General features: G+C 44.5%; 2 protein-coding genes across 3 annotated transcripts in view; one reads left to right on the top strand and one right to left on the bottom strand.

The window, feature by feature from the left end:
* Positions 1-3,272: 3,272 nt before the first annotated feature.
* On the bottom strand, positions 3,273-11,588 carry LOC143274893 (uncharacterized). 2 transcript variants are annotated; one of them, XM_076578876.1, is made up of 2 exons: positions 10,785-11,588; positions 3,273-8,490 (listed from the first exon to the last, which is right to left on the bottom strand). In XM_076578876.1, the coding sequence occupies exon 2, from the start codon at positions 7,476-7,478 to the stop codon at positions 5,694-5,696; it is 1,785 nt and encodes a 594-aa protein (XP_076434991.1). In that variant the 5' UTR covers positions 7,479-8,490; positions 10,785-11,588; the 3' UTR covers positions 3,273-5,693. The 2 variants fall into 2 exon arrangements, with proteins under 2 accessions (XP_076434991.1, XP_076434992.1); XM_076578877.1 differs by lacking the exon at positions 10,785-11,588 and adding an exon at positions 10,593-10,667.
* A 3,847-nt stretch (positions 11,589-15,435) lies between these two features.
* The window catches only part of LOC143302270 (eukaryotic translation initiation factor 3 subunit C-like), a 35,917-nt gene continuing 27,646 nt past the window's right edge, over positions 15,436-23,706 (top strand). The window contains exons 1-8 of the mRNA XM_076616864.1: positions 15,436-15,493; positions 17,384-17,507; positions 18,003-18,068; positions 18,968-19,044; positions 19,837-19,949; positions 20,944-21,069; positions 21,509-21,560; positions 22,665-22,732. Coding sequence (XP_076472979.1) covers positions 17,416-17,507; positions 18,003-18,068; positions 18,968-19,044; positions 19,837-19,949; positions 20,944-21,069; positions 21,509-21,560; positions 22,665-22,732 — 594 coding nt within the window. The 5' untranslated portion in view covers positions 15,436-15,493; positions 17,384-17,415. The remainder of the gene's footprint in view (positions 15,494-17,383; positions 17,508-18,002; positions 18,069-18,967; positions 19,045-19,836; positions 19,950-20,943; positions 21,070-21,508; positions 21,561-22,664; positions 22,733-23,706) is intronic.

Genomic DNA, 23,706 nt, shown 5'->3' with positions numbered 1-23,706 from the left:
AGCCAAACCATGATTTCAACTGGCTGAACAAACATTATCAACCCCTCTTTGTCCTTCAAGCCAAACCATGATTTCAACTGGCTGAACAAACATTATCATCCCCTCTTTTCTTTGCTGCAGAAGTCATTGTCCTGGCAGCGTTAATGTGTAAACTTCAAAGTAAATGGAATGGTCGATAATTAAAAAAAACAACTTTTAACCCCTTTTTCAAACAACTGGCAGTGGGATGAAAACAATAGTCCATAGAGATCTGTGCAGGTATGGTCAAACAAAGCTGACAGACATCAGAGTTACAATTTCTGGTAAAATTGTAAATGATACTATTATAGATCATTTTCAAACATTTGGTTGCACACACACACACACACACACACACACACACACACACTTACTTTTAAACGGATTCGAGAGGACATCATTTACACACACACACACACACACACACACACACACACACACACACACATGCTCCCTCTCCCCAATCCTCTCCTCATCCCTCCCCCCACCCATCCCCACCCCCCACTTTTCCTGACAAAAGCATCTGACTCACAAGAAACACACACCTCACATCAACACTGCCCTATGAAGGAAATAAGTTTACAACAACAGGGCAAACACTGTCACTGTTGTCAGTGATCGCCATGCCAAATTTGATTAGTACTATCATCCAAAAAAATAATGAGAACATTTGTAAATTCAAACTAAGTGTAACATAAAAAAATTGATTCCATGCCACTTCACACACACACACACACACACACACACACACACACACACACACAAACCTGTCATTGTGTTGGTGTCAATGTTGTGTTAGAAAGGTCACTCCCCACACTTTCCTTGGGCCTTTATCCCTGTCATCCATATCAACTCTGATGGGTGTTAAAAATAAACCTGATCATTACTAAATCTCTCTCCCTCCATCCCTCCCTCCCTCTGTGTGTGTGTGTGTGACATGCAGACACATATATACATCCTCTCTATGAAATGCACACACAGAATCTATCCCTTTAGAAGTGGAAAATAATTGGTGTGAGATGAAAGGTACCAAAGAAAATGGGGACCTTTGATCTTACACCATTTATTTTTCACTTCATTTTACCAGGTCCAGCATTCATTGTTTTTTGTTGTTGTTTTTTGTTCTCCTTTTCACACACACACACACACACACACACACACACACGTGATGCATTCTTTGACATGACAAAGACAAAACCTGTTCCACCAAATATCACCCCCTCTGTGTGTCAGATATATACATCACTCCTCCCTCTCCTTCCTTCTGAACCATCAGTGTGCCTTATCTGTGTGACAGTCGGTTCACAAACTGTGATGTCTTGCCTGTGGCCAAATCATTCCGTGATGAAACCCTGATGACATGGAAGCGTGAGAGGAATTGAGGACAAGTCACTGTACTGGTTTCTCCAGTGTGAAATTCCGGGCTGTTCTCCTCAGAAAGAGTGTGTATCACCACTGCACTGTGCCACCCACAGAAATTTTGAAAGTCAGTTTCTCCTGGATTGGGGTATATATAATTATGGTTTCCTGAACTTCTTTCAGTACACATATCATCTTAATAAAGCAGTGAAAAAATGTGTAAAAAGACAGAATAAACCAAGAAACCAACACCATGGCCTGTGTCTGTGTGTGCTGAAAACTGGTGTCTGGGTGCACATCTCTCAGGCTTCCTCCCAACCCACCACTTCTGTGTGCCAGTCACTACCTCTCACACGTCTTCAACTGTCAAACATACTGCCTTTGTATATATATATATATATGAAAAACCCATTGTTCAGATTCCTCTGCATATTTTGAATCGTCCAAGTCTCTGGATATTTACCCTTTCGACTGCTTTTCATTTTACTGACTAAACCGGCCACTGTCATGCCAGTGGTTGAATTCTATGACATTTTATTTTCGGGATCAGAACTGAGCAATTCTCTGGATATGCCCCTTTTTTTATTGATTTGGGTTTTACTGACCAAACTGGCCACTGTCACAGTTGTGCTTGAATTGTAGGACACTGTATTTTCTGCACATGTATCAGTGCACACTGATGTGAGGGGTGTGGGGGGGAGTGTTTTGGGGGGTGGGAGGGGGGAGGGAGAGGAGTAAAATTGATTTGACAGAAGCATACTACAACAAACAGTAAGACCATGCAAACTCTTCTCAACCACTGCCTTCAAAATTTAACGACAATTCTTTTATACATAAGTATACAAATTACATATGTATCAAAATACACTCTACAAATCTCCCTCCATTTATTCACACTACAAATCTGAGTATCGGTGGCGAGAAATGACTACCACCCCTCCCCTAATACACACTATAAATCTGAGAATCTGTGCCAAGAACTTGGAAACGAAGCAAGTGTTCAGATGCTGCTGCATCTTATAACACATTAAGTGTAAAATGGTATTTTAATATGGTTGGAAATCTCTCGTTGTTAGAGCATGTGACCAACCACTGATGTTACTGATGGATTATAACGCTTCCACACAACTGTGTGTGCCGAGACATGGAGGGTAGGGGCTGGGGAGGTGGGGTAAAGGGGGGTGGGGGGGTGGGGGGTGGTCAGGGATCCATGAACATGAAATCTGTCCACGGAAGATCTGTCACATCTGCTTCAAGCTGATGCTGCCTCATGCATTTTTCATGCAACACACAGGGCTGCTTTCTTGTTCGATGATAACAGGGAAGGGGGTGGAGGTGCAGGAGGAGGGGGGGGGGGAGGTGCAGAGGATACTGCTGGGTGGGGTGTGGTGTGTTGTATGTGTGTGTGTGTGTGTGTCTAGGGATGTGTGGTGTGTTATATGTGTGTCTGTGTGTGTCTAGGGGGGAGGTGTGATGTGTTGTATGTGTGTGTATGTGTGTAGGGGTGTGGGGGTGTTGGTATGTGTGTGTCTAGGGGGTAGGTGTGGTGTGTTGGTATGTGTGTGTGTGTGTGTGCAGGGGGGGAGGTGTGTGTTGGTATGTGTGTGTGTGTGTGTGTGTGTATGGGGGTGGGGGGGGGGTGTTGTGTGTGTGTGTGTATGTGTGTCTAGGGGTGTGTGTGTGTGGTGTTGTGTGTGTGTGTGTGTGTGTGTGTAGGGGGGAGGTGGTAGGTTGGTATGTGTGTGTGTGTGTGTGTGTGTGTGTGTGTGTGTGTGTGTGTGTGTGTGTGTATGTATGCGTGTCCAGGGGGGGAGGTGTGTGTGTGTGTGTGTGTGTGTGTGTGTGTGTGTGTGTGTGTGTGTGTGTGTGTGTGTGTGTGTGTGTGTGTGTGTGTGTGTGTCTAGGGATGAGGTGTGTTTTGTTGTGTGTGTGTGTGTGGAAGGGAGGTGTGGTGTGAGTGTATGAAGTGGGGTAAGTGTAGGGGTGTGGTGTGTTGTGTGTGTGTAATGGAGAGGTGTGTGTGTGTGGGGGGGGGTTGTGTTTTGTGGTGTGCTGTGTGGGTGTGGGTGTGTAGGGAGAGGTGTGTTGTGTTGTGTTGGTGTATGTGTATGGGGAGATGTGTGTAATGTCGCGTTGTGTTGTGTTGTGTTGTGCTGTGTTGTGTTGTCAGGTTGCGTTGTGTCATGTCATGTCATGTTGTGTTGTGTCATGTCGTGTCGTGTCACGTCATGTGCTGTGCTGTGTGCAAGTGGAGGAACAGCCTATGACCTTGCTGGAAAAAAATGAATATATACACTTTTTGATCCTGGTTGGTTGTATCTATATACCTACAACACAAAAATCTGATACATACAACAACAAAGTAATAAACAGAAACCATCATGGAGCATGAAAGAGAGTGAGAGAGGGGTGGGGGGGAGCAGGGAAAACCTTATGACACAATCTCATTGTAATCAGAAACATGCACAGCTCACACCTATATTCAATGTAGCCATGGGACTTCAACTGAACACTGAACTCCGGATAAGAGAACCTCAATTCACAAAACTCTGTTCCCAAAAAATAAACATGCACTCCCCAGACTAAACTCTGTTAACAAACACAATCCCAAAACACTGTTAATCACAATCCGCAAATTAAATTTAAACTCTGTTAACAAACACAATCCCAAAACTAAACTCTGTTAACAAACACAATCCCAAAACTAAACTCTGTTAACAAACACAATCCCAAAACATCTTAAAGAAACACAATCCCCAAACGCTGTGAAACAAATCCCCCAAATTCACCTCTATTAAATACAATGAACGAATTAAACTCTGTTAACTCTCCAAACAGCAAACTGTCAATAACAACAACAAAAAAGGAGAAGAAAGCTGTATAATTTGTGTTAACCCATTCAACCCTGGGGAGATTACAGCCTCGGCAGACATCCATGCCATGTTGATGCAGAAAAAAACACAAAACTACATGCTGTTTTTCCTCTAAATTACATGGGGGCACATCCAGAAACACTGCAGGAGTCAGTTCACTATGTTTTTTGCAGTTTTTGCATATGCTGGACTATGAAAACCCTTATAATGAAATGAATTTTGGTACCAAAGTAATGTTCTATTGCAGGACTCAATGAGTTAAACACTATGAAAAAAGCATGAGCAGTTAGTGAGTTATAAGCCAAGCAGACCAAAGGTCAACTTTTGTTTTGAAACAGTGTCAAACTGATCAGCTTGTCAAACAATGACAGCTGACGGCAATTCTACAGCAACGATCAAGAAGCATGAACAGCAAGGCGCCAAGCAAGGTCAACTTTGATACAGAGTATGACTGATCCCAAACAGACAGCACAGTTCATCCACTCACAAGCTGAGACAATCAGGATATGACTTCATTCATCCTGAGCGTTTGTAGAGGTTGGGGAGCAAGTGTGTGTATGCGCATGTAGGTGAGTGGGTGGGTCAGTGGGTGTCTGTGTCGGTGTCAGTGTGTGCACACATGCATGCGCATACATGTATATTTATGTGTGTACACATGCATGTGTGTGTGTGTGTGTGTGTGTGTGTGTGTGTGTACAAGCATGCGCATGTGTGCATGCATCTTTCTTCTGCTGTGTGTGTGTGTAGAAAGGGGCGGTGTGGGGGTGGGGAGCCGGTGATAACCACACCAGGCTCAGTGCTTGCTGCTGTCATCATCATCATCATCACTGGCAGTTATCAGTACTACAATGTTGTATACATACTTTGGGCTGTCAGTGGTATTACACTGACAGATTCAGACTGACATGATATTTTCCCAATTACACTGTAATTCATTTCTTCACAGCACTGCTGTTGTTCTTTAAACCAATACCACCACTACACAAACTCAGCAACAGATAAGAAGAACCTAAGATATTTCTTGCAACACTTCCAAAACCCTTTGTCCACTGTTGCCTCTAGCCACTGGCTGAAGATAATAAATGTTTTCTCTAGCCATTAAGTGAAGACAATGTTACCTGTTGCCAGTGACTACAGGTGTTCACTGTAGCCATTAAGTGAAGACAATGTTACCTGTTGCCAGTGACTACAGGTGTTCACTGTAGCCTGTGACAGAAGATAATTCCACACGTTAATCTGTAGCCAGTGACTTAAAAGTTAAATAATACATGTTATCACTAGCTAGTGACTTAAAAGACAATACCACTAGTGCTTTTAAAGAGGTAGACCACTAAATATCCTGATATATATATATATATAATAGATATGAACCATTAATCCTGTCCTTCAGTATCAACTACAACAAAAACAAACCAACCCACAGAACAGCTGCAGTCACCATCACTACTCAGAAGCCGCAGACAGCGTGGCGTCATCCACAAAGCTGACCTTGAAGCGATGCACTTTACGGGCCAGGTCTTTCCCGGCCTCCTGCTGGCCACCAGGGGAGGAGTCGGCCGTGGTGACCGTGGCTGTGGCCATGTGGCGGCCGGCACCATTCTTGAAGCAGCTCTGCTTGGCTGGTTTCTGCAGGTCCACCACCAGGCCGCTGTCGGTGACATCGCTGTCCGAGTCCAGTTCGTTGGAACTGCTGCTGCCTTTGACAGAGGAAGAGGAGCTCTGGGGGCTGTTGTCGGAGCAGTGGCCGCTGCTGTGACTAGAACTCTTGGCCGCCCTCTCCGCCAGCCAGTCCTGTGAGGCACGCTTCTGCCGCAGCTTGTCGCGCCGCTGCCGGTGCGAGGACTCGTGGTGGTGGTGGTGGGGGCGGGCGCTGCCGCTGGAGCGCCCTCCAGTGGAGGACGAGGAGTTGGACGACTGCCGCTCCAGGGAAGACAACCCTGGGGGGCAAGGTCCTCCTCCCATCACCCCCTCCTCCTCCTCGTCAGACAGTTCCAGGGGGACCTTGAACTCCGTGCCCTGCAGCAGGGGCTCCAGGATGGCCGGGGAGCTGCGCCGGTGGAATGTTTTGCTGCGGATGGAATCAGGGAGGGCGGTGGGGGGGTGCTGGTGCGGGGTGGACTTGTCCGAGTGTCGGCGGTAGCGTTCCCGCTCTGCCTGCGTCTTCACCCCACCCTCCAGCCCCCGGCCACCCGAGTGGTGCCGCAGGCGTCGCCGCTTGGACCTGCCGGTCGCCTCCTGGGAAGTCCTCAACAGGCTCTGGTCGTAGCTCTTGCTGCGCGGCCTGGGGGTGTAGTCGTTGACCAGCTCCACCTCGATGTCCACCTCGCTGATGCTCTTCTCCAGGAAGGCCTTGTATGACTGCACGCTGTCGTACACCCCCTCATCCGCCTTCTTCAGCACGATGGAGCGGAAGGTCTCGTAAGGCTGGTTGGGCAGGGACTTTACAGAGGTGACCGTGTGCTCGTTGAAAGGGAGGCGGAAGGAGCGGAAGGAGGTGACGGTGTCATACATGGAGGTGGAGTCAGAGCGGATGTCCACCTCGCGGTAGCCCTGCTCCCCAGCCGTGATGATGCCATAGTTCACCTCGTCCCCGTCCTCAAAGTCCAGCTGGCCCCGTGCCTTCCTGCGGTCCTGGTCACGCACCCACGAGTAGCACTTGATGCAGACGCCAAAGACAAAGAAGAAGAGCGCCAGCATGGGCAGCACAGCCAGGTTGACTGAGCGGTCCGGGGTGACCCCGCTCGCCGGCAGCCACTCCCCTGTGCTGTACCACCTAGTCGACCTGCCCCTCCTGTTCCCCTCCTCCATCCCTGTGACCTCCTCCACCCCCGTGACCCCATGACCCTCCGTGACCCCATGACCCTCCATAACCCCTTCACCCTCCCTGCCCCCCTTGGACCGCACAGGAACCGATCCACTGATGCCGGTGTCACTGGACAAGTTTCTCTGTGGGCCAACTCTGCTGCTGGACGAGTGTGTGCCATCAATAATGGTGGCCAGTAACGTGTCCCTGGCGTTGGTGGAGCCTTCTGCCTTGCTGTCGGGGGCGTTCTTCACTGGGGAGGGACTGGTGTGCTGCACCACCGGTTTTCTTCTCCTGCTGACTCCTTTGGTGTCAGAGCCAGTCACTCCCCAAGCACTTCCCCAGATCAGGATGATCAGGAGGAGAAGACACAGGTGTCTGTAGGGGACACAAAGTATGGCACAGGAAGACAGAGCGGCTGACATCTTGCTGACGACGTGTCAGACCAACAGTCATGACAGCGCAGGTGTGGACGATGCACGCACCTCTTTTCCTTCGCTCTCACCGCTGGCTTTCTGCTGCTGCCAGATCATTCACAGTTCGACACACAGCCCCGCACCCCTTAAACGCTGCCGACAATGTGCACACGCTGTCACCCAAACAAGGAAAACAGGGCAGGACCACCTTCCCTGTTTCTCACCACACAGGGCGGGAGGGAAACCAAAGAAAGGATCACTCACGCCAACAACGAAAGAAACCAAAAGGGAGACCACGCTCGACTCAACCTTTCCCACTGGCTGCTGTCAGCAAGACACACCCAGCTGTTCCGTGCGGCCGTCAGGTAACGTCACCGCTCTCTCTTTCCATTCTGTCACTGACCTCACCATCTACAGTGCACAGCTTTCACGCCGCCTCCCTTCCATCCTTCTTCCCACACCCGCTCAACAAACCAACCACAGCAAGCACCCCAACAATTTACCCAGTACACACAGGCACCCTACTAATCCACCCGGTGAACACAGGCACCCTACTAATCCACCCAGTGAACACAAACACCCCGCCAATCCACCCGGTGCAGGGCAAACAGCTGTGTACAGGGGAAGCCCAACACGTGCTCAGCACCAAATCAACACGGCCTGATAACAGTGCACAGTGAGTTTTGTCCTCGTCACACCCGTTATCAGCAGCCTGTTCCCTCAACAGCCGGTCAGACAGAAACAGACGAGTGAGTTACTGTCATGTGGGACCAGTCCTCTACAAGTGGAGAGTGGGGTGTGTGTTTGTGGAGGAGGGGGTGGGGTGGGAGGATGAGTAGTCAATATGTCAAACCCGGCGAACCAATGCTGAGTGGCCAGTCTGTCTGACCGGTGGTAAATCACACTGGGGTCACGCCTCCACACAGCGCTGATAACTGTGTGTCTCAGCTGATGCCAGCTGACCCTTCCAGGGTCAAGGTCAGGGCTGACTGGCCCCAGAGCCTGGGTAACCAAGGCGACCCTGAAACATATGCCGGCACTCTGTTAGTAAACAGCAATTTAGTTGTTACTAATATTTAATCATTTCTTGACACCTCTTTCTCTCTGTCTCTCTCTTATTCTGCCTTTTTTTTTTTTTTTTTTTTTTTTTTTTGCATGTCTCTCTCTATTCTCTCTGTGTAACACCTGTGTGTGCAACATATAATCTAACAGTCTCTTGGAAAAGAAAATTGTGTCTGTGTGTGTCCATGCAAGTGTCTGTGCATGTGTGTGCATGTATGTCTTTGTTTGCATGCATGTGTGCGTATGCGTCTGTGTGTGTGAAAAATCACATAAAATTACAGACCTCTACAAGTACAACAGGTCAAGTACAAACCGCAACTAAACAAAAAAGAAAATTCATATCAAATGCTCACAAACACAAGGCAGCTTAACATTCAAATCAAGGAGTAAAATTATAAGTTAAAAGGTTAATGTGCACAAAAAGGAAAGTTTCACTTATGAAACATTAAAAGTCTGAGTTACAAATAAATTCATAAGTAAATAAGTGGGTGGGGCACTGAACAGGAATAATAATTAAAAAAACAAAAAACAAAACAACTCTGTGTCAAATAACATCAAAGATAAGCAAAAGGATTTAAAAACTATGTGTCAGATAATAGATTAGAAAACTTAGTTACGCCAAAAAGATCTTAAAACTCTGTGTCAGATAACAGCTAAGATAAGAAGATTTACTGCAAAAGGATTTTAAAACTCTGTCAGATAACAGCTTAGAAAAATTAGTTACTCCAAAAGGATTTTAAAACTCTGTGTCAGATAACAGCCAAGAAGACTTAGTTACTGCAAAGGAATTTTAAAACTCTGTGTCAGATAACAACTAAGACTTACTCAGTTACTGCAAAAGTATCTTTAAAACCTGTGTCAGATAACAGCTAAAAGGACTTACTCAGTTACTGCACTTAAAAACTCTGTGTCACTGTCAGATAACAACTGAGAAGACTTACTCTACTGGAAAAGACTGTGTGTTGATTTTCTTCCTTTTCCAGTATTCCATGGAGCTGGACATTATCTTCCTGTTTTTTTTGTTTTTTTGTTTTTTTTTTTGGGGGGGGGGGGTGTTTGTTTTTTGGGTTTTTTTTTTGTTGTTGTTGTTGTTGTTTTGTTTTTTCGGTTTTTTGTTAGTTTTTTTGTTTTTGTTTTTTTAATCAAATGAAAGGCATGGTCTTTATGTTTTAAGAAGAGACATCGCTAAAAATATATATACGTGTGCATGTGCACCAATTTATCTCAATGCATATATACATATATATATTCACTAATTCATATGTTTTAGTCCATTGACACACAGTCACTCTCCACTTCATACCTAGAACACAGCCACAATATATATATATATATATATATATATATATATATATATAGTGTGTGTGTGTGTGTGTAGTCTGAAGTACTTCTAACTGAGCATGCTATGTGTGCATGTGCACCAATTCATCTCAATGCATATATATATATATATATATATATACATACAAAATAAAATGACAGCCAAGCAATATGACAACAGTATTCAAACTTTCACTGCTGGATCCTCAGAATATTAATTTTAAAAGACAGTTTTGATTCAATAATGAGCAATGAAATTTAAACAGAAAGTAATTGATGTACTATGACATAGGCTGATTATCGTTTCTGAATCTCAACAGAAACCAGTGTGTGTACTGTCACTAAGTATCCCCGGTTACTGTGTTGTACGAGTCTTGATCCTTCTGGGCTGCATTTTGCACAATGACAATTATGTATGAATGATTCTGCTTCAGCTCAGTATCTAACTCATCACAATGAAACCGCGACCTTTATCAAAACAAATTTTAAAGATCCAGCACCTGCTTGCTTTATCATGTTAAAAAAAAAGTCAGTTTAAAATAGAGTTTGACCAATACTCATACTGGTATCAAGTGCTGATATATTTCCCGTTTTTCGGTGAGCAAATCTTTACATACCTCAAACCAATCCACTGGAAGGGTCCGGATAAATTGTATTAACAGTTCGGCTTCTTGGGGGAGAAATAGGGATCGACTGCCAACATGTTGTTCTAAATGTGAAGGGAAAAGACATCAGACCTACTTGGGTGTTGGCGTAATGCCACCAGAAACAGCTGACTTAATGCGAAGCAGCGACCAGTGCCACACTTCTTTTTCTGCAGCCACACGGACAATGCACACCAGGCACACATACCTCCGCTTCAGACGCTGCTCACTTAACTGGTCCCTACAAATCAATCGCTGTCGCTAATCAAATATTCCATGCATTACTTACCACACAGCTTGAAGGATTGGCAAGAGTGCGATTGATTATTTGATGAATTTTTTGACAGGTCGATGGCATCCCAAAACGGTTCAGTCTCCAATGGGAGCGTTGCTAAATGGCCACGCTTCCTGTTTGAATTGTTTCCCTTGCACCGGCACAGTTTCGCTGAGGAAGCTATGTTTAGGGTTGGGTTACTGGTATCACTTGCCATAAAGACAACACGGCTGAATTATCTTCAATCAAGACTCGCGCTTACTAATACTGGTCGTTACTCTTCCAACTTCGCAAATTAAAAATTGTATACAGTTTAGGCTACATCTGTCCCGTCTTCACGGTTTCACTGAGTAGTTTTTCAAGGATTGAGGCGTTGCTGCGTTCGCCGGACAAATCCCTACGTTACACCACATGTGCAAGGCAGATGCCTGACAAGCAGCATAACCCAACGCGCTTTGGTCAGGCCCTGAGTGCAGGCATAGGCGGACAAGGTTTATGTCAGTTGCCACGGGTTCCTCAGTTTTCAGCAGAGTGCGTCGGACAAGTGCGTCAGTGCAAGTATATATCTGCCGCGGCGGGCACACCTGATGACGGGACATTGCCGCGGTCGTTTATCGTCTCATCAGAATGACTAGACGCTCCAGTTTAACTTAGTTTTCCCCTCAGACTTAGAAAGGGCCACGAGACTGGCCCGGGATTCTGACCCAAACCGGGCCTTATAAACACGGCCGTGGCCACTGATCTCAGTGTAATGGCAGACGGCAATAAGCGTCGTATCATGTCCAGTGTATCTCAGTCCGAGTCCAATTCCGGATGACTGCAGCCGGTCCTCCAGATCTCCGAGGTCACCAGAGTTATAGTCACCGTCACTGCACACGGTCCACTGTGTTGAAACGTGGCACGCGCCACAATATACCGTGGTAAAGTCGTACGGTAGAGTCTGGATGTCCGGACTAAATACCGTGCCCGGTTAATTGCGGTGCGGATGCCATTTTCCGGTCTGTGACTGAAGTGTGTCTCACTGTGAAGTCTGTGATATATAGGTCTTTGTGTTCACACACACACACACACACACACACACACACACACACACATTGACACACTAACACACACACGCATAGACAAACACACACACACCGTGCGTGTTCACACACACACGCACACACACACACGCGCGCGCGCGCGCATTGACAAACACACACACTCGGCTTCTGAACACTATCACTAACTCCCCTCTTTCCCCTCCTCCCCCCGACACGCGCGCGCGCGCACGCACACACACACATACACAGAGAGAGACTCTGTATCGACAGTGAACAAGGGAGAGGATTTCTACCAATTTCGACTCAACGTTTTTAGGTGTCACATTCTTGTGTTGTGTGCGACAGTAAATGACCTGAGTTGGAAGCTGTCTTAAATGGCACTTCCGCGTCGGCTCTGTCTCTCTCTCTCTCTCTCTCTCTCTCTCTCTCTCTCTCTCTCTCTCTCTCCAGGCTTCTGTCTCTGTCTCTGTCTTTGTTTATCATAGTCCCATGCTCTCGCTCTCGCGTTCTTGCCCTCTGTCTCTCTGTCTGTTTCTATCCCTCTCTTCTGTCTGTCTGTCTGTCTGTCTATCAGTCTGTATGTATGCCTGTCTGTCTCTCGCTCGCACTCCCGCGCGCTCTGTATCTGCCTCTCTCTCTGTCCCTTTCTCTCTCTCGCTTTTGCTCTCCGTCTGCCTCACTCTGACTCTCTGTCTGTCTGTCTGTCTCGTAGTCTCTCTTCCGTCGCTCTCGCTCTTGCTCCTTCTCTCTGTCTCTCTCTCCGCCTGTCTCTCTCTCTCTCTCTCTGTCTGACTCTCTCTCTCTCCAGTCTCTCTCTCGTTGTCTCTCTTCCGTCGCTCTCGCTCTCTCGATCTTGCTCCTTCTCTGTCTCTCTCTCTCCTGTCAGTCTCTCTCTCGCGCGCTCTCTCTACCTGTCCCTCTCTCTGTGTTTCGCTCTCTTTGTCTCTGCCTCTGTCTGTTTGTCTGTCTGTCTGTCTGCCCCTCTGGCTCTTTGTCTGTGTGTCTGTTTCTATTTTCTCGCTCTATCGCTCTTGGTCTCTACCACCACCACCCCGCCTCCCCGCTCGCTCCCACACCCACCCCTCTCTGTCTCTTGCTCTCACTCCGTCTCTCTCGTTCTCAATCTCTCTCTCTCTCGCTCGCTCGCTTGCTCTCTTCCTCCCCAACCCCCTCATGATTAATTTCATGTTTTATTTTGTTCAGTGTGATTGTGTGTGTTTGTCTTTAAAAAAAAATGTTCCAGGCAATATGTATTGTGTTTGTTTCACTTGCACTGCCAAAAAAATAAACCACCTCACCTTCACAAAGGGCACTGAAGAAAATGGCACACCTTTCTTATCCTACAGCCAACAAATGCACAGTGGAAGTTTCAGTTATTTACAAATCAAATTTACGTGTTTAAGCAGTTCAACACATTTCGCATGACACTCTTTGTGGGCTCCCAAATGTAGTGGATATTTGAAGATTCAAGTTGTTTTTCTCGTGTTCTTGATAACAACCTGGCCTGTAGTTTCGCACAAAACTGACATAATTATTAGAACTGGGATCTGGTTCGGAAATTGTTACCCTTTTTTTGGGTGGGGGAGGCCGGGGGTGGGGCGGTGGGCTGGGGGTCTGGGGGGTGGGGGGGATCACACAAACCGGTTCGTGTCGCTGCGCTAATACACACGCATGCACACACCCACAGATAGAGACAGACAACAGACACACACACACACACACACACACACACACACACAGGCACACACATACACAGACACACACACAAACACACACACAGGCACACACACACATACACACAAACACACACAGGCACACACACACACACGCACACACACACACACACACACACACGGCAGAGGCAGACACACACACACGCCGCACTGACACACACACATACACACAGGCACACACAGAGACAGACACACACATACACACAGGCACACACACACACACACACACACACACACACACACACACACACACACAGAGGCACACACACACACACATACACTGGCAGGCAGACACACACTGGCACACACACACACATACAGATAGAGAAACACACACACACAAACAAACAAACAAACACACAGATAGAAACTAACACTAACACACACACACACACACTTCTCGGTGTCACTGTCACTGATCCCTGACTGAACCTGGTGTGGTCGTGGGGGTCAGTGCTGCCCTGCTGAACCCATCACCAACATTCTATTCTCCATTTCTAGCGGTCGTGGGATGGGCCTGAGTTTCGGCATAAGCTCCTCTTTGTCCACCCTGTGATGTTTTCTGTCCACTTCTTTCGCTGTCTGCCTTGTTTTCGTTTCATCTGCACTGTTCCTTGAACTGAGTATGGTCTTGGAGAACCACTTGTGGCCATACCACTTCGTTTTCCCTTTTCCACTGTAGTCAGTGTAGGTCTTCATATCGACCACTGATGGTTTTCCTGACTTCTTCAGTTGTTGTGTGGTCCTTGCAGAAGACACCGAGGAGTCTCCTGAAGTATCTCATTTCCACTGCCAGAATTTTGGTCCAGGGTCCTTCTTCACTGATGATGGCGCGAAGGTATTTAAACTGTTTCACTGTTTCCAGCTGTTGTTCACCGTGCTGACATTGATCTTGGTCTCAGTGACTTCAGTGGTCATTGTTGTTCGCCCGTCTTCTCTGCGCTCAGTGGTCTCCATCCCGACGTACTTTGGTTTGTCCATGTGTTTACCAGTTTTGCTAGTTTTTCCTCACTGAAGTTAGCAGCCCATCAATATCCCAGTCGGCGGGGGATTGAATCATCGTAAACTTGTAATGTTTCAGTGGTATCTTGTGTTCAGATTTTTTCCTTTTTGATATTTACGTGTGTGTTCTGTCTGTAAACGCCTAGGGCTTATTTTTCAAGAGATTAGACGTAAATGCTCATAATAATAATGGTAATTATAGCGCTCAGCTGCCAATACAGCGAGTCCGTGAGCCGCCGGGCTGCCCCACCGGTGTGGGCGCCGGAACTGATCCCCCTCTCGCCTCAGTTTTTCTCGCAAGTTTGACTGGAAAATCAAACTGAGCGTCTAGTATTTCAGATCAGACGATAAACCGAGGTCCCGTATGCAGCACGCACTTGGCGCACTGAAAAAGAACCCATAGCAACGAGAGCCGGTGATGTCCGGCCTCAGTCTCTGAGGCAAAATTATGCCGCCCAAAGAAATCCACTCGGCTCTGATAAGTACACAAATAAATGAAATAAATAAGCATGCACTCAGTTTCAGTTTCAGTTTCAGTAGCTCAAGGAGGCGTCACTGCGTTCGGACAAATCCATATGCGCTACACCACATCTGCAAAGCAGATGCCTGACTAGCAGCGTCAGTACTAGTAACCCAACGCGCTTATACTGTAGTAGTTGTCAGGCCTTGAAAAAAAATGCACTCAAGGCCTGACAAACGCGTTGGGTTATGCTGCTGTCAGGCATCTGCCTAGCAGATGTAGTGTAGCGTATATGGATATGTCCGAACGCAGTGACGCCAACTAGAGAAACTGAAGCTGAAACTGAAACCTGCTTCGAAGGAAAGAATTGGTTTCGCAGTTTTCTGCATCTCTGGCAGGCGCCAAGCATCTTCCGGTTAATGTTGGGAATGTGCACATAATTTAGTGACGTAGCGACTCCATGTGGCGAGACTGCCGGTCATAAAGGTAATGTGTTGAAAAATTACAATTTTACCCCCATTATGAACATGTTTGCGCTGTATGAAATGATTAAATTGATTTAATATACTTCCCAGTACTTATTAGTGCTGACACGAACTCACGAAACTCAACTAGAGGGTAGTAATCGCAAAGCAGAAATTGCGAAGTGTTTCTGATGTAAGCCACCATTATTCGCCATACGTAGATTCAGGCAGATGGTGGAAAGTCGTAACAGAAATGGGAGTTTTGATGGGCGATTGGCACCTGTAGGTGTCACTAGGCATTCATCATTGTAGTGGTAAGGTGTAAGCTGAGAAAAAAACAACCGAAATCATATGATTATAAAGGACCACAGTGCACACGACAACAGCGCCACTGTCACATGTCGCTGTCTGCTTGGCAAGGTTTCGTCCTGCTGTAACATGAGTGTGAGGCAACAGGCTGCCACTGCCAGTCATAAAATGATAAATGTTTTAATTTATTATATTTAGTAATTTTGATAAAACACTTGTGTATCATAACACTGAAAAATATGTATAATGTTTGACATTTTCATGACCAGATGCTGTGACTGAATGGTTAGACTAAGACTTACACGAGTTTAGTAGTTACAGTGAGTGCTGGATTCTGGACCATCTTCCAACCAACTGACCAAGTGTCCAGAATTTACCATTGTGTGTAGATATCACTTATAATATGCAGAAGATCATGTGTTCTATGCAGGTTTAACATTATTATTATGAGCATTTACGCCTAATCTTGAAAATAAGACCTAGGCATTTACAAATAGAATACATATGTAAATATCAAAAAGGAAAAATTGAACACAAGATACCCCCTGAAAATGGAGTATGGCTGCCTACATGGCGGGGAAAAACGGTCACACATAAAAGCCCACTCATGTACATACAAGTGAATGTGGGAGTTGCAGCCCACGAATGAATAAGGAGAACACAAGATACCAAACATCATTAGAAATAATTCAACCCCCTCCCCCCCTCCCCCTCCATACACACACCTGAACATACCCACAATACACACAAGCACATGCGCATGCACACACACACGTCAGCACACAGTCTTAAATAGCACACAATTTAAAATACTACCAACAAATTCTGAAACTATCAAAACTCACTTCATCTCATGTAAATGAGTAATCCATGTCAGCATTTGGTGGATGTTGGGTACATATGCACCAGTCATGACAGCTTTATCAGCAAATTGATGCCGATTATGTGGTTGAAGAACAGAACAGTTTTACGGGCTTTTATTTTTTCAGAGCAAGTTGAAAAGTATAAACAACAAAACATGTTTATGCACTTGTCTGGAACAGTTGAACTTGCTGGAAGATTAACCACATAAACCATGCAGATTGATCACATGGCTTTTTCTGAAAACTGAAAACAACATTGAAAGTCCAGATCAGCAGATATGATGAGAAATAGAGCCAGTTGTCCAGACACACTGCTTATGGAAGTGTGGAAAAAGGAAGTTTTATGGCTCAGATATAATGACTGTAGAAAGTAAGACAGGTGGCAGTATCTGACATCTGCAAAGATGCTTGCACAGAATCAACTGCATCAATAATTAATAGTTGTGTATCATCAGATGGACAGTATATAACCACTTCCTGCTGAACATTCTGAACTTTTCAGGGGCTGATTTGGTTAAGTTTTACCAAAGGCTGATTTTTAGAACTCTCCTGGACAGTTCCCCAGCCTGATAACTATATATGAAAATTGTTGTTAGGAGGGGTGGGATTATGGTCTGTCCGTCTGTGTGCATGAATTTATAGTTGGACTTTATTTCAACAGGCAAGGATGAACTGAATAAATCTTGATTTTCCCAAGGAAATCTGAAGAGGTTGACCATGTCCTGTGGTACAACGTGCAGGTTTTGAACAACAAAACAGGCAGTGAACAAAGATGTCTCGGTTTTTCCAAGCGGGGTCAGACTCTGAAACGGAGTCAGAAAGTGAGGAGGAGGTACAGACCCAACGCCCTGCCATTCCAGTCAGGTGAGGTTCTTTGTGTGTGTGTCACTGTGTGTGTGTGTGTGTGTTTGCAGTGTATTGGTGAATGTCATGGACACAATGACAGAATATGCATGCATACATTTGTATCAGTGTTGATACGCATTACTAGTAAACTTAATTGATCAGTTACTCATAAGACATTGTGGACAGACCACATTTTGCAAATCAGAAAAAAACCTTTTTGTTTGGTTTATTTGTTATCTATTGTTCATGTGAGTGTGTGTTGTTTATTTCAAATGATTTCTGGGTCTCAGTGGTATTGAATAAATAAGAGTTTTATTTTACTAATTTACCAATGGTTGCCCCCCCCCCCCAAACCCCCTCCTGACCCCTCCCACCTCCACGCCCCCACCTCACTCCCTTGCCCTCTCTAGATGACTTAATGCTTGTGAGTGTACTGTACATACAGTCAGATAATTGTTAATGTTGTGATAGTGGTGTGTGATATATGTGGTTTGTTTGTTTCCCTACTTTCAGGGCCTATCAGTTGAGTGACGATGAAGAGGACACCAAGAGGGTTGTGCGCAGTGAGAAAGACAAGCGGTAGGGACTGAAACCAGCTGTGTTACAACTCTGAATGCATTCTGCTTTTCTGCCTTTTCTTCTAGTTTTTTGCCTTGTTTTCAATTTTTTTTTTTCTTGAAAATTATTCAATGATCATTTCACTTTGTTGCCATTACACATATTTTATTTTACATGACAAATTATAACTGTGGCGGTAAGGAATTGTGCCATGAAGTATTGAGGAGAACATTTATTTTCTTTAGTTGTGTCTTGCTTTCAGGTTTCTTTTCTCACTTTCCAGTTAGTATTCAGCTTTCATGGTTCTTTTTGTGGAATTTATCTGATAACAAGTTTACTTTGATGCCATGACACATACTTCGTTTTTTTAACTTGACAAATTACAACAAAACTAATAGTAAGGGTGGGGAATTGTGTTATGTAGTTAAATCAGTTATTTTCCATATTTGTGTCTTTGGGATGGTGAGAATATGGTATTGAAAAGGAAGTGCTGTATCATTGTATGATAGTTACTTCCCATCCATTTGGTCTTTTCCTTGTTGGCTGGCTGCTGTGCATACACTGTCTGACTGACACATTCTGATTTCAGACAGTCCGGTTTTCATGTGGGAGGAACACAGAATAGATATTAGATGAAAAGATAAGAAAGGCTTTTTGTCAATTTTTTTTTTATTTGTTGGACTTGTCAGGAATGTTATACACATGTGTTTGTTCCAAGCATTTATACCTTAATGATGATGTTGATTTACTATAGTTTGGGAGTTGGGAGTATAATTTGGATTTAAAAAAATTTTTATTGTTGTTTTTTAGTTGGAGGAGGGGGGGAGTGGGAGAAAACTATAAGTGATGAGAGTGAGGTGCTGATTGGTTGTTTATCTCATGTGCTTAGCGATGTGTGGAAAGTGACCTGTCCTTTTCAGCTATGAAGACTTACGCAACATCATCAAGACTATGCGTAACCACAAGAAGATCAAAGACATGGCCAGTGTTCTGACAGGTGATTTTTAAAACGTTTTTGGGTGGTGGTTTACAATAGTATACTGGGGAGTGTGTGCTTGTCTGCGTGAGAGTGTGTATGTGTGCTTGCGTTGGTGTGGCATTCATATCCTGTGTTTCTATGGTGTTGTATATAAAAACTGCTTATAACGCCTTTCTCATTCTGATGGTAAAAAGCCGTTTGTGCTGACTTGAGAAAACGACAAACGAACTCACTGAAAGGAGCATCACTTTAAGTACATATTTTGATAGTCTGAGTTGAGCAGACAGGTAAAGTTTTACTTTCATGATGGAAGGTTGTTGTTTCTGTATTTTTGCGGACTTTAGGTATTTTATTATATGCTGTGTTTTGTAGATGCTTTTTACTTGCTGCAGTTTGTGTGCTTCGCCTACCGTATCTACCTACTGTATATTGGTGCATCATAAAGTTACAGAAAGTGAACTGGTTAGCTATTTTTGTAGGGTAGTTTGTTTCCCTGTTTCAATACAACACATTGCAAAACAACAAAATAACACATTGACCTCCTCATGCCTAATCTCCAAGGGAAAAAAAATGGCCCAGGCAAAATCCTGTAGAATAAGATGCATAGACTGGTAAACTCATACTTGCATACATTATTGCATACAAAAAGGTTAAGGAAAAAAAAAAAAGAATTGTTGGATATGTGCTGTCCCTTAGAGAAGCAGTCTCCGAATTTGATGCAGAGAGATGTGTTGTGATTGAGGGTTGACAGAACTGAAGTGAGTGAAGTAGGTTGAGGTGTTAAGGTCGCAATGAACATTGACTGTGCAGACTTTGAGGGTCTGTGCAAGTCGTACGACAAGGCGAAGAAGGTGGTGGACAAGGAAGGCATCCCCAGGTTCTACCTGCGCTGTCTGGTGGAGCTGCTTGACTTTGTCAATGAGGTATGGGCTGTGTGTGTGTGTGCGTCCATCTGTCTGTGTGTGTGTGTGTGTGTGTGTGTGTGTCCGTGTGAGCAGTAAATACATACTGGCTTTTTGGTGCAGAATACTTTGGTGGTTTGAGGCACTGGGTAATTGATTGTAACAGTAAATGATGATGTGGAAGATTTTTTTAATTTGATTATTTGTTGTTACCGTTTCATTTTTGTCATTTATTTAATACTGTTTCATTATTGTCATATTTATCTTATGCTGTTTCATTATTGTCATATTTATTTAATACTGTATCATTATTGTCCTATTTATTTCACTGTTCTGATATCAGATCCATGGGATGCATGCATATAATCATCAGCAGTGTGCACCTCCCCTGTCCATCCCACCCAGTGACCCTTTATGATTTTTCTTCCCACGTAGCATGGTGCACTGTAGAAAGCCATCCACAGTCTGTGTCACCACTTTGTCTTTTTTTCCACAGTTTCTTTTTTTTCTTTTTCTTTTTTCAGTTCTGTATTGATTGTTTGTCTGTTTCTTTTTTGTTTGTTTGTTTTTTTATATTTTGTTTCACAAAGCTGCCCCTCCCTATCTCTGTGGCTGCCTTCACCTCTACACCCCATCTCGCTCTCAACGATCAGCTTTGGGTCCACTCTGTTTACTCATACCCAAATTCAAACTGTTCTCTGTCGGCCCCTGTTCCTTCCCTGTCTCTGGACCTTGCATTTGGAATGAACTTCCTCTTTTGCGTTGTCATGTCTCCGCACTCAGCTCTTTCAAGTCTGACCTTAAAAGCCCACTTCTTCCCATGATTGCCTCTGCCCCGCACCCCCCTCCCTGCCTCTTCTTTGTCTTCAGTTTCCCCAGTTTAGAGTTATGCATGCGTGAGGATGACTGGTGTGAAAGCGCTTTGATTTGTCATTGCACAAGATTCAGTGCTGTATGAATAGTAATTATTATTATTATTGTAAGGTGTGACGGCGGGTATCTTGCGGTGTTACAGTGCTGGGAGGACCGTGAGTGGCGGGAGACCATCAGCAAGAACAACTCCAAGGGGCTGACCACCCTGCGCCAGAAGCTGAGGAAGTACTGCCGTGATTTTGAGACCGAGATGGCCAAGTACCGCGAGGTGAGTGCCCTCCCCTTGCCTCGCTCACGCTGGTCTGGGGGCTGGGGTTCGCTTCTGGTTCATGTGGAAACACAAACTGTAACAATGCCAGTAAAAAATGTGTGTGTGTGTGTGTGTGTGTGAGGATATTGGGAGGTGTACATATGTGTGTGTCTGTGTGTGTGTTTGAGAGAAAGTTCTGGATTGTAGATTCTCCTCTGACAAAAAGCAGTTTGTTTCAATGCTTCGTCTAACACAATTCAGTCCATAGCTTTTCCAGATTGCAAAGGTGTAGTACTGACATCCATTTTAATGTTTTTTCTTAAAACTGCGATTGTGAAAATTTGTAACAAAATATGAAGATGCGGTGTTCATTTGTTGAAAGTTGTGAAAGATATTTTAGGCTCTTCTGATGAGCACTGTGCTGTCTCTGCATTTGTCATTCATTTCTGACTTGCAGAACCCTGATGAAGGAGATGAAGAAGAAGAAAAGGAGGAGAGAAATGAGGAAGGTAAATATCACAAGGACTTGTTTGCTCTCCCTGTCATTATCTCTTACTGTTTCAACCTCCTGCTGTTGGTTGGTGAGACTGAGAACTGTGTGATAAAGGTGTTGTGCCTGTTTCTTTTTTCTGCCAACCTGATTGGTTAACCTGTCTTTCTTCTACAGCTCCTTTTGCGTTTTTCTGAACAGAATGAAAATGCCAATTTAATTACACATACTTAGCCTTAACCCACCAGTGCAGACTCCGGCAGGTGTCTGATTCCTGTCCTGTGCAAACAACTACCCGCCTATGCAGAGAAAACAAAAATGCCAATTTTCTGTGATAGTCTGTGGTGCCTGACCATAACCATCAACAGCAGTGGAGACAGCTGCTGTCCAGACCATCTGGGCTAGAATTTGATTACAGTGATAATAGTGAAGAGTGTCTTGCTCAGTTTAGATCCCTACTCTCTTGGACAAGAGTGCTTTAGGACAGTTGGAGTTGGGATGGTCTTCAATAAGTTCAAAGGCCAACTAGCTCCCAAGGCTGGAGCCCATCTCAGTGAACTCGAAAATGGGCACTTTGATACTGTTCAGACAACAAAGAAATTGTTCAAATTGCAAAACTTCAGAAAACAAAATCAGACAAATTTTAGTGGAAATGACTTTTTTCCCCAAGCGAATGGATAAAGATGAATTTATTTACACTTTATACAAAATACTTTTCTCTTTGAACCTTTTTTTTTTTTTTTTGTGGTGTAAATTCTTGTTAGCATTATTTTTTTGTTTTTTGTCTTTTTTTCACATCTAAAAGGCAGTTTTGCTGAAAGTTTGCAGCTGGTGTTACATTTTGGTTGTGAAGGTTTTGGGATCCAAACAATTTGTCAGTTGTAAGATATGCTTTCCAGGAACATTGCGACCACGTTGTTTGGAATTAGATGCAGGATATTTTTCTTTGTGTCCTTTTTTTCTGTTATGGTTTTTTCTGTGTATGCAATCTCAAGTGCACACAGACATACACATGTGTGCACCAACACACAGACAGATACACACCAACACTATACACATATAGATGCTTTTGATGTGGAAATACAAAAAAAAAAATTTTTAAACACTCCACCCCTCTGCACAGATGAATCGGAGGATTCTGATGCTGCTCCTGCACAGATGGAAGACAAGCCAATGAAGGCAGCCAAGTTTGTGAGTTTTGCTTTTTTTTCTTTTTCTTCTCTTTCTCTCTTCTCCCTTTTGTTGTTGTATATAATCATTACCATCTGCTTAAACAATTGAATATATATGTAATCTTGGAGGATTCTCTCAGATTTGGTTGTGTGTGTGTGAGAGGGAGAAACATTGACGTTTTTCATATTTTGAAAATAATTTGAAAGGTATTTGTTTTATTGAATATACTGATTCACTTTGATAGAACTGAAATACAAGAAACAGGGATGCGCAGACATTGTGATTGTATTCATGTTTGCATATGTGCTGTCTTGCAGATACCCCCACACAGTGATGCACTCTCACATGCATAATTCTTATGGATAGAAAAGTACAGTTATTTCATTTTTGGCCACGATTTAAACAGGAGAAAAGCTTCATTCTTTCCCCAATATATCTCTGTCTTCTAGATATCTCTGGTTGAGCTGAAAATAGGTGGATATGTACGTGGTGCTATTGCATGGTGCGTGGTGTTCTTTCTTCATGAAAACCAAAATACCTAGTTCTGATGAGTGAAGTGTTTTTTGCCCCAAGTGAAGGATAGGGTGGATGGGTACCTAGTACTGATGAGTGAAGTGTTTTTTTGCCCCAAGTGAAGGATAGGGTGGATGGGTACCTAGTACTGATGAGTGAAGTGTTTTTTTGCCCCAAGTGAAGGATCGGGTGGATGGGTACCTAGTTCTGATGAGTGAAGTGTTTTTTGCCCCAAGTGAAGGATAGGGTGGATGGGTACCTAGTACTGATGAGTGAAGTGTTCTTTGCCCCAAGTGAAGGATCAGGTGGATGGGTACCTTGTACTGATGAGTGAAGTGTTCTTTGCCCCAAGTGAAGGATCAGGTGGATGGGTACCTCGTACTGATGAGTGATGAGTTTTGCCCCCAGGTGAAGGATAGAGCGGGTGAGTACCAAGTACTGATGAGTGATGAGTTTTGCCCCCAGGTGAAGGATAGAGC

This window comes from Babylonia areolata, chromosome 29, assembly GCF_041734735.1.
Source record: "Babylonia areolata isolate BAREFJ2019XMU chromosome 29, ASM4173473v1, whole genome shotgun sequence".
Classification (NCBI taxonomy): domain Eukaryota; kingdom Metazoa; phylum Mollusca; class Gastropoda; order Neogastropoda; family Buccinidae; genus Babylonia; species Babylonia areolata.
The sequence above is the reverse complement of the archived record's forward strand: the minus strand, read 5'-3'. Positions and strand labels throughout refer to the sequence as shown.

Excerpts from the sequence above, each read along its gene's own strand:
- LOC143274893 (XM_076578876.1), bottom strand. The coding sequence starts at position 7,478 with ATGTCAGCCGCTCTGTCTTCCTGTGCCATACTTTGTGTCCCCTACAGA.